The following is a 10,405-nucleotide window of genomic DNA, read 5'->3' as shown; positions in this document are numbered from 1 at the left end:
TATAAAATCTAGGTATACATCTTAATTGAATTTGTCATATTTCAAGTAAAGTTTTGACATAAGTGGATTCGAGATCTAAGTACGACCGCGTTTTTTCGAAAAAAAAATCAAGTCGCAATGATTTGTTTTCCAGTTACACGGGCGCTCTGTGTAGTTAGCAATCATTTTAATCAACCAGTGTAGGCACAGAAGCTTCATGAGGTTCACCCAGAAATTCTCCAGGGTTTCGAGCACAGACATCGTTACGTGTAACAATAGCGCGTCTTCAGGAAGTTCTTTGGCATGCCTCTTTTCTCTCCTGACTGCACAGTAGTTTAGTGAATAATATCCGATTTTTATGGAGGACGAAGAGAATGAATGGTAGCGATGATCTAACATAAATTACAGTGGCATAAATCAAATTGGCAATGCATTATCTATTCGAGTTGCTATGTTTCTTGTCGATGGGAGATCAGAATGTCAGTAGTAATTAAATGCATCGGTAAGTTCGAATAGTGTTCATAGCCCAGAATAAGCAAGTTTCAAAATTAACTATTGGACCGCCGCACGGAGCTACAGCAATTGGTCTGAGGAAAGTAAAGGTCTACTGAGGTAAAGCATTCTGTCGATTCTCATGAATCTTCATCTTCATTTTCTTTCCGGTAGTTCCGTGAAACAAATGCTTTCCCTTCATAATATAAGCAAGTTAGAAAGTGATTGACATTCCAGTTTGTTTACATTGTGTAACGGAGTACCGTGCTCTGAACGGCAGATGCTGGCGCTGAAGTTCCGGGGATCAACTTCCCTTTGATTTACAAGCAGTCGCTTAAATGTGTACAACATCACATTCATTTACGGCGTGAGAAGACGGTGAGATGACTTTGAGAAGAGCTACCTTGTCTCTATACCACCACAGCAATTTCTCTCTTTGTTTCTTCTTCTATTCGTATTAACGTACTGACCTGGCTTCTCAGCTTATTTCGGATTACGCAGATTCTTATGTATAAGGATCTGCGTATATATATATATCGTTTTACTGAGGTGCCCCCTTTCGACATTCTATTTATCAGGCGAGCCAAGAGCACTTTGCACTCCCTCGGATGAGCTGCCTTCGCTCAATGTCCCTGCTTCTCGGAACGATGCCTGATGTTTCTCCAATAATTGGTTATACTCATGCAACTGTTTGCGATATTCAAGGTAAGCCTGTTGAGCCTCTGGTGTCTCAAGAGCCTCTTCATCAAATAGCTCCTCTAATTCTCCATTCTGTTTCATGTCCTGCGGTAATCAATTACCATGGCATTTATTAATATATACAACAGTAATTAATGGTAATAATTTACTTTTTAACGGATTGGCATTAAGAGACAGTAACACAAGGCCGCATCGATTCGCATATATTCAACTAGATTAGAACCGAATACGCTATGGCTCCAAGTGGTCCATTCCGTGAACAAAAGAATATATAAATAGAGCAAAAAGAACACATATTAGCATACACGTTGTTAATAACGGTATTTTAGATGATCAATACGGCTCTGAGGTTCTAGAAATAAAAAGTTATGATATGAAACTTGAATTTGCAGTGTTTCGTCACTGAAGTTCAGACGGTTGTACTAAGTTTTGAATTACGTCTGTGTCCATTTTGTCAACAGATTCACGTTTGCCTACTTCGTTAAGTTTGAAAAATTAGGGAACGGGACTTTATGAATCAAGCCAACGCGGATTCTCGAATGGTTTTTTAGGAGTTTTACCTTGAAAAACATATCCAGATATCGAAGCAAATGGCACTCGGCTAATAAAAATGGACTTTCTTCCTCCTTATATTTTTGGACAGCATTTGATTCTTTCACACCTAGATTTTGTTGACTTTTGTATTTTGCCGCTATATTGTCGGCCTATGTTGCCGATAATTCACGGGCATTCTGAAACCGAGAAGCGATCGTAAAGCCTCCAATTGATCGACATTTTTCTAGGGGCTTATTTAAGAGGTTGTTTAGGTATCCAAGGTCAACAACTTTCTCTTATCATCCTGTTCGGTGTTTCTGTGTTAAGCTCGTAGCCACACAAGACACAAATACCAAAGGTTGTCACCACCACCGTAGTTCCAGAGCAGAACTTTTATCCGTAGATCCCCAGTGTTACTACTATGTTTGTCTCTGATTTATAACAACGACCCAACAAAAATCACAAATATACGGCTATTATAACAAACTCGCTTAACTGAAGAGCAGAGGAACTCAGCCTCCCATCAAAGATAGCCGCAAGCTGCCGTTTCCTGATGATAAGTATTTGAGATGTTGGCACGTCCCTTCCAATGTTTTATATCATCATCAAGGCTCGTCAACAATTATATAACCAGCGTAGTAAACTGTAATGATCCTAGTGAGTGCAGTTAGGCGAAATTTTTAGACCACGAAAACAAAAAAAGTAGTGTTCTAACTAAATTATTAGCAGACTATTTTCCTTTCGATGACACAATGAGCAAGGTGAGTAAGAGTTTGTAACTTATACTTACCTGCAGCATTTCATTAACTGACCAGAGTTGGCACAACAAGGACAAATCAGTTTGTCTGAGAGCAACCATCTCACGTCGAAGAAGAGTCATTTTTGCTTCTAACCTTAGAACAGGATCTTGATTATCGTAGACGGTCCGTTGACCCCCGGAAGACATTCTTCGAATTCCGTTCGCTTGTTCACCAGTGTTACCGTTCCATCTGCAACGTCGCGCCTATAGGTGTTAAATCAAGGTCGCAGCCTTCTCTCAAAAAGGCAGATATCTGCACTCCTTTGAAAAATAACTAGGATACACGACCAGATCTGCAGCTACTATAACGAGTTCCACGCGTCACGTCATATCGGCGGTGTTAAAAGAGGATAGCATTTTTTACTAGCATTTGAAAATAGTTGGAAGTTAAGTTCTTTGCAAATTCGTTTTTCAAATCATTTCTATTAAAATCTGTTTAGTAAATATCAGTTAGCTCGAAATAACGCAATGCCTATATGTGGATATCATAGTCAAATGATGTAGCATTTGCAGTATGTATATATCCAGTGGAAGATGTGTAGAAGCGCGGGCGAATAGCATGTGCTTCTTGATTTTAAATATTAGACTACACACCGTCAAGAACGCTCATAGAGGTTATCTTTTCAGGCTCATATTGAAAACGTTTTGCTTTTGTAATGGAACGACGTTTTCGCCATCTAGTGCGACTCACCCAGCAGTCGGCGAAGGCGGCCTGTGAACGTGTCTGTTTTGATTGTGTTGCGAATGGCGATTGTCCTTTTCGTCCTGTTGCTGTTGCTGCATTCGGGCACGCATCACGTGCGCACGGCCCATCTCACGTAACTGGTGCGCGTTGAAGTTCAACAGGGAACGGAGGGAACGAGGTAACGCGGGCATTCCAGCCAACGAGGATGGATCCATCCTTGGCACGACACAGAATCTAGACCCTGCATATGTAGTAGATAGATAAACAAAAGTAATTTTCATAGTAAAAAAGGTGGAAAGAGATATTAATAGATACTGAAATTACTTAAATATATTGGTTTGCACTTCTTAAGTTTAGCAACTGGCTCAAAAACCTGGATTTTACTTAGACACGAATATTTATATTAGATAAAGTTGCAGTCGTTATCAATTCATTGGAACAAAAAAATCGAGTATATTTTTGTTACATTACTCATAGATATAGTAACTGGCATATTAGAAAGATTAATGAGAGTGTTCACTGAAAACGGAGCGTATATGATAAGCATTGAGTCAAATGCGCCTGACATTGAACGCGCAGAAGTAGAGCTGATGTTATAACTCTGTTATTGTAACATCGTAACAATTATGTTCATATTATCGGTTGCATCGGATTGATATCGAGTACACTTGTTTGGTGGGCTATGGCATGAATTCGATGTGCGTAAAAAAATAGGTATTATAAAAACTTCTTATAACAAGAAAATTCAGGTTCGAATGCAGACTGAGTAGAGGAGTGCGTCAAGTCCTTAAGATACACTGGTTTAAGATACAATGGTAATCAAAACCTCTTATATCAAACGTAGCGGCCCGAAAACACCAATTAACGGAAGGTTCAATATGTGTCAAGGACATTGCATAACATGGTTACAATCGGGAATACGCGCGAATAATAAGCTCAAGATAGTTTTGTTCATAATACGCACAGTAGAAATCCACCGATTATCTTCGAAATAAAATGAATCGTTCAAGCTCAATATATCTAAGACAAGGTGCTGCTGCTCTAGCTGTATTGCTTACAGTTCGTGCAGCATTCGGTCCAGTCACAAAAGAAACACAATTTTATCTAAAAAAGAGAATTTATGGAAAATGCAACATCTAAAATGTTTACTAAAACTACTAGTGTAGAACAGTGTACAATGGCAATTGCGTTTGTGGGCCAAATTAATTTTATGGTGTTTACGCTGCCGATTGGAGCTTTTACGAGATTGAGAAGAGGTCGTCGTTAACGATCTTTACATCAGATATTTAGAAGGGGAGATAACCGACCGTTAACAGCGACATATAATCAAATACATAGCTTTCATCCAGAAGATTCTATGTTGTAGTTTGAAAAAAAAAAGGGCGGCAATTTCCTTTCGTAAAACGGTGAGATTCTTTCGCTACATCGCGGCATAAAAACAACTGTGTTCAAAGATACATTTCAAATTTTGTCTATAAATACATACGACGCATGTATTCAGGATTGAAACTTCCTGAAACCTTGCTAACAATAATAATTGTTTATTTACCTGTCTTCATGAAAATGGATCAGTAAATCGATGTGTTTTAATGCGATTCCACTTTCAAACTGATTTCCGAAAGTGTATACTGGAAACAGTCAATGCATTGATGATTGCTATAGGCACGCCACGCTTCAGAGAAGTATTGTTACCTCGACGCAAAGTTGGCCATTAGAATAACTGTATCGGCGGGGCAACAGAAACATATTTAATCATTAAAACTGCAGTTCTTTTTTGGTCAAGCATATTCGTTGTTGCCTGATTAAACATGATCTATGTACTTCAATAGTATTGTGCATTGTCTTCGTTCACTTCTCAAAACCATTTCGTTGAAACTATACTTGTAAAGGACAACCGAATAAACGAACAGTTCAGGTTAGTAAAGCGCGAAGTTGTATGATTTTGATTGTATTAAAATTGCCGCAGATGCTCTAGCTGTAATGAGTAGATACAAACAACCTATTGTTCTCTTCTTACCGTGAGGACCGCACCAAGGCGCTACTCAGCTGTTCCGACGGATAACCCTCTTTCCACTAAACTTCGGAGAGAGGTATATGGAGAGGCGAATCTTACAATTTCGAATTCTCTGGCGGGAATTATTCGCTAGTTGCAGGCAATGTGACAGCCCGCAGTACGAAAATAAATTATTGAGATTGCCTCTATGTTGCATACCTATTTCGATAATTTGTTTTAATATCGCCATATTGTTATTGAGTTCTGAAAATTAGAAATCAAATATCACGTATTATCTCTGCACACGCTGAGCTGCAACTGTAAGGCGATATGGTTTGCCTCCACTTTAGCTACTTTGTGCACCGTGTCGATGCTTAAAGCGTTTGTTTCGATGAGATAACTGATTGGCAGATTCACCATAGACAATACTTATCGTAAACAACGACTTCATTAAGTCGCTTTCCTTAGTTATCCTAAAAATATCTCTTGATTCCAATAATCTGAAAATTGGAAATTGTAGAAAACCTTGTCGCTCGCCGAATGATTCTATAAAATAATACTATGCTGCACGTTTCCAGTCTATAGTAAAAATTTGTAAACCTGCTGACTAATTTTGAAGATAATAATGATATTGTCTTACTGTGGGTAGATCTTTAGGGTACATTCAGGATAAAGAAATCTTCCTATGACATCTCGCTCCTATTATTACCTACTATATTATATTACCTACCTACTATATATCCCATTATTACCTACTATATTTAAATATACAAGTGTTTTGAAATTAGTAGAGTATCTTAGTATAGGATACTCTACTACGATAAATTAATTTTGCGAAACCCGATGGAATGCTCTAGACCTTCAGAATATCGTGAATTGATATGTGTTTAGTCATGTAATCTACGGGTATTAATTGAAATGGCTTTGACCTATTTAGAACGTATAGCGTTCTTAACTTATTTTTATTCGAATAGGCACAGAAATTTATATTCTATGCATGTTAATCTATAGTTACCTAATATGAAGTATACCTTTCTCATAATCCTATGCCTATGTCGTTTCTCATGAATTTTCAGTTTTTTTTTTGTCTAGAAAAAGTTGCAAAATTCGTAAGGTAGCAACTACACAAAAGTTGTCAGCAGCAATCATCGTTATGTACCCTTCATCGCCTTGCGCGTCGACTATGGGTTCATGATCCAGTAGTCGATGTCGTTTGCTGATCCATTACCAACAAAAAAACACGAAGCAGTGAAGGACCTTGACTGTGTCCCCTAAATAACAAAACTAATTAATACCAAGACCTTAATGATATAATTTTATTGCGCGTCCTATCAATAAATTGCTATTTTGAGAAGATCACCGACCTATTGTACTACAAATGAAAGGAAGAATAGCCCTAGTTACAATTAAAAACGGTAAGCCACCTTGGGCAAGTCGATAATACAGTACAATACTTCAAGATATAGTTTATTTATAATATATATATATATATATATATATATATATATACAGTTTATAGGATGCCCACCTTCTGACTTAAATGTCTCTAACTCATCATGCTTGAGTTGGCTTCAGTTAAAACAATGTGTATGTAGATGGAGACAGAACTATACAAAAAAGAAAAGCAACGATAGAAATTCACTAGAGTACTATTTTGTCCTAACGTGCAATAAAGCTCTTGCGGAGCTTTAAGATGACCCATGGCAGCGAAGCTCCAGCAGATGGCCTGATCCTTAACTTTCAGCATAATGCCCTTGTTTCTCCAATCATACTCAGTTGGCTTGGGTTGATCGTCAGACCTCTTCATTGGGAACGGCAGAGTTTTATTAAGGCCTTCTGCATATTTGCGTTTGCGGACGTGCTTCAATTGATAATGGTGCCTATAGGATAGATGGTTAACAGCTAGTACATAATCAGTGTTTTTTTGTTCTATTGTTGTTGTTTCCACGCTTTTTGCCTACTGGTATTTACAGATAATTCTTCCGATAGCGTTGAATTGTTTGTAAGCTTAGATATTATATATGTTTATTTTCACAAATACATTCCAAGCTACAGCAGAGTGCGACCCTCCCACATGGCGGTTTGTTTAGAGCTGGTTGGTAGATTATGACAGAAGCGAGATCCGTGGGAATAAACAACAGGGAACGTGTTTTGAAAGATCCGTTACTTTCATGATATCTGGATGTTACGGTAACTGATATATCTAAATGAAACAATCGCACATAGAAACAAATGCTAATGTACAGAAAACAACGTGCACATTGACAAAGGCAGTACCTTGACGTGTGCAATACTCATGCTTGTTGAGCTGGCCTTCATAGTGTTTCACAGACTCGTCCATTGGATTGAAAAATTGCTGTTTAAGGAGTCTGGAGTCGTTAGCGTAAGGGATGCTTTTGCCAACCTTCGTAACCTCGATTAAATCACAGACTGAAGCATCTAATATATCAGAGGCAAACTTTGTATAAATCAGATTATATACCGCACGATACTCGGCGCGTTTCACAAAAAACAAAATAACTAATTTGTGTTATTTGTTCATCTTGACATAAATCATAAATCTCCAATATTCAGTAACATTTGTAATTACTTTTTTGTTACAGTAACATCTGCACATATTTGGGAATATTGGCCAGTGAATTACTATACAACAGAATTAAACAGAAATAGAACTATTATTTTTGGTAGTTGCTGGAGCAGACATAGACACTCACTACAAGGCTTTCAGGGTTAGGTAAGGTAGACTGAATAGCCACGGGCTTTTATCAGTCGAATTGTGCTGGTAGCACACAATCTCGGGAATATGGGTCGTTTCATTGGGATACGGTACAATCTGAAATTAGACAAGAATGCGTTCATTTGGCGCAGTCCTTTAACCCTATCCTTATTATATTTCTTACTTAATTTGTACATTTTCAGTTGCACGCCTCTTCTGACAATGAACCGTTCGCGTTATATGATAAAAGCAAATGTTATGTAAGTACTAATAACTCTCCATAATTAACCATCATTTATAGAAAAGAAACAAAATTAATAATCCTAATATGCCCAATATTGGATGTAATGCAGCAAATTGCCTCTCAATTGAAGGGAAGTTAAGAATAGAACTCCATTACGTTCATTGTTGCCCTTACGAGTAGAGCAAATACCTGCATAGTCACACTGTTTTTGACACACTTGACGTTAATGCAGTCAGAAAGTAGATGGTCCAAAAGTGTCCATACTCTCGCCCTGTATACAGGCCACCTAATTAAAAGGTACGTCACATCCCACGCCAAGTACAGATACATAGCATTTCAGGTATGTTACAGTCTTGTGCACATAGTACTTTGAATATGGGGCTTCGGTTGATTGGCATCGTAGTTAGTCGTCAAAGATCCAGTGACGTCGGCCTATGCTAGCAGGATACAACTTTTGGCCTTGTAGCCCACCCAGATGTTGACAACGGCAGCAACGACGGAAGATCATTGCGAAACGCTGCTACGCTCCCACTCCGAAACATTGTTATGCCGTTGTTAAATACGCCTTAGCTTAACGAAACTGTCGCAAAGAAGGTAACAAGACAAATATCTCTCGAATGACCGACATCCATGAAGCTATTTAAGTGGAACTCAGAATAAAGGTGCGTCAGGGAAAATAGATGTGAATAAGAAAGCATTGTTTCGAAAAATAGGCAAGTGTATTTAGGAATTGGACCGGCTACATGTTTTTTGGGGAGAAGAGGGTTTGGACCATAAGGCTGCTACGTTACTCGCTGATGGTCTCAGAATCATCTTATTTGCATCGTTATTTGATTTTCTTCTAACCGATGGCTTAATGTATAATGCATAATGTTAATTAACTTCCCGGATGTCAACAAGAACTCTAAATAATATGTTCGAAATAATGAACCTCAAGAACGCTAAGATTCGCATTTATCTGTAGTCCGCTTACAAGAAATTAACAATGTTCTAGTCAATCTATAAGAAACTGCAAGCACCGTTTATAGATACTGTACTAATTTACCTTACCAAGGTACTGCAGTGCCAAGTACCGTCTTCAAACGACCGATAAGCCTGGCTATCTTTAACTCTATATTGAAGATACGAGAACATACAAGCTATTTTTATAGTATATATTGTGCGTTGAACTCCAGGATCGAGCAATAATGGTGCAACATCATGTGATTTCGTATGATTTGACTTATGGAATATTATCGAAATGAGTAGTGCCATTTTGGCAATGCCGAGCAACCTTGTTCCGAAAAACGCTACATCCTAATTATGTTTTTTTTTAGTCGCGTTGAGCTGGCTGTTACAGGTAACAATGTTTTAGAGACTCATTGATTCTTCCAGTCTCAAGATAGACGCTCAAGTCGGAAATAACAACGGGCGTTCGGTAAACGATGTAAATAGAAAAAAAAACATATACGTAATAATACTACATTTTAGCGGGTAACAACTGCATTCTTGCGTCGAAGCAATCTATATTGCCTTCTGTAGTAAATCTGCTAGCTCGCGGAATTGACTTTTCAGGATGGACCAATATCTAACTCACAATGGGCGTATAGGGTCACACCTTACCGCAACCGTAATTTGTGTCTACGATACTTACAGGATGTTGTGAGCGTTAACTCCTAACACACAGGATTTAGACTAATAATAGACGTCGGCTCATAAGTTGTCTATCTGTAATTGGCCGTCCATTTAGAAAACTGTGAGAATACTGGCCGGGTATCTAACGCAGAATGGTATGATTTTAAACTGTCGTCGAGCTAAATTTGACAGTCATTGTCCGATACTAAAACTAGTGATCAAACTGAAATAGCCTCAAGAGGTCGCTTTTTTACGTGCACTTAGCACGGCAGGCGCTACACACTGCGCGATCTAGATCTTTCATTTGCCAGTAAATATCAGGTCAAATGCCAAGTGCTTCATTCTGAACGTACGAAGTGTTTCGAAAACGTACAAATCAGATAAACACAGGAGAAAGGCCGAATGCTTCGACTTCAGTGCTATGGCTGAAATAACTATTCTCTATAATGAAACGTTTTGACAAACTAAACAGTTCAGCTTAGCATATTGCAGTACTATTTGTCATCATTTATTATGGATACCGTAACACGGGCTAGTTGGCGTCGGCCAAATCTTCAAACCCTATATTTGCATTTGGGGAAGAAGTTATTCTATATATATCTTTTATAGACTAAGTCTATAAAAGATAAGGAAAACACGGCTCAACGACA

General features: G+C 38.3%; 1 protein-coding gene and 1 long non-coding RNA gene across 5 annotated transcripts; both read right to left on the bottom strand.

The window, feature by feature from the left end:
* Window positions 1-6: 6 nt before the first annotated feature.
* LOC111251904 (leucine repeat adapter protein 25-like) lies at window positions 7-5,253 on the bottom strand. Of its 3 annotated transcripts, none has more exons than XM_086990793.1 (5): window positions 5,206-5,227; window positions 4,738-4,908; window positions 3,195-3,429; window positions 2,495-2,693; window positions 7-1,254 (listed from the first exon to the last, which is right to left on the bottom strand). In XM_086990793.1, the coding sequence occupies exons 2-5, from the start codon at window positions 4,745-4,747 to the stop codon at window positions 1,039-1,041; spliced, it is 660 nt and encodes a 219-aa protein (XP_086846919.1). In that variant the 5' UTR covers window positions 4,748-4,908; window positions 5,206-5,227; the 3' UTR covers window positions 7-1,038. The 3 variants fall into 3 exon arrangements, with proteins under 3 accessions (XP_086846919.1, XP_086846918.1, XP_086846920.1); XM_086990792.1 differs by lacking the exon at window positions 5,206-5,227 and adding an exon at window positions 5,097-5,179; XM_086990794.1 differs by lacking the exon at window positions 4,738-4,908 and having other exon boundaries at window positions 5,206-5,253.
* A 1,356-nt stretch (window positions 5,254-6,609) lies between these two features.
* On the bottom strand, window positions 6,610-10,151 carry LOC147755149 (uncharacterized). 2 transcript variants are annotated; one of them, XR_015329479.1, is made up of 3 exons: window positions 9,775-10,151; window positions 7,459-8,014; window positions 6,610-7,061 (listed from the first exon to the last, which is right to left on the bottom strand). It is a non-coding gene; the product is annotated as an uncharacterized LOC147755149 (long non-coding RNA). The 2 variants fall into 2 exon arrangements; XR_015329481.1 differs by having other exon boundaries at window positions 7,896-8,014; window positions 9,775-10,137.
* Between the last annotated feature and the right edge of the window lie 254 nt (window positions 10,152-10,405).

The sequence above is a fragment of the Varroa destructor genome, unplaced genomic scaffold, assembly GCF_002443255.2.
Source record: "Varroa destructor unplaced genomic scaffold, Vdes_3.0 BEIS01000005.1, whole genome shotgun sequence".
NCBI classification, from domain to species: Eukaryota; Metazoa; Arthropoda; class Arachnida; order Mesostigmata; family Varroidae; genus Varroa; species Varroa destructor.
The sequence above is the reverse complement of the archived record's forward strand: the minus strand, read 5'-3'. Positions and strand labels throughout refer to the sequence as shown.

Bases quoted from the DNA above. Each gene is read 5' to 3' on its own strand.
- LOC111251904 (XM_086990793.1), bottom strand. The intron at 2,694-3,194 runs GTGAGTCGCACT...GCGACGTTGCAG, and splicing joins CCGCCTTCGCCGACTGCTGG to ATGGAACGGTAACACTGGTG. The intron at 1,255-2,494 runs GTAAGTATAAGT...TGATTACCGCAG, and splicing joins CAGTTAATGAAATGCTGCAG to GACATGAAACAGAATGGAGA.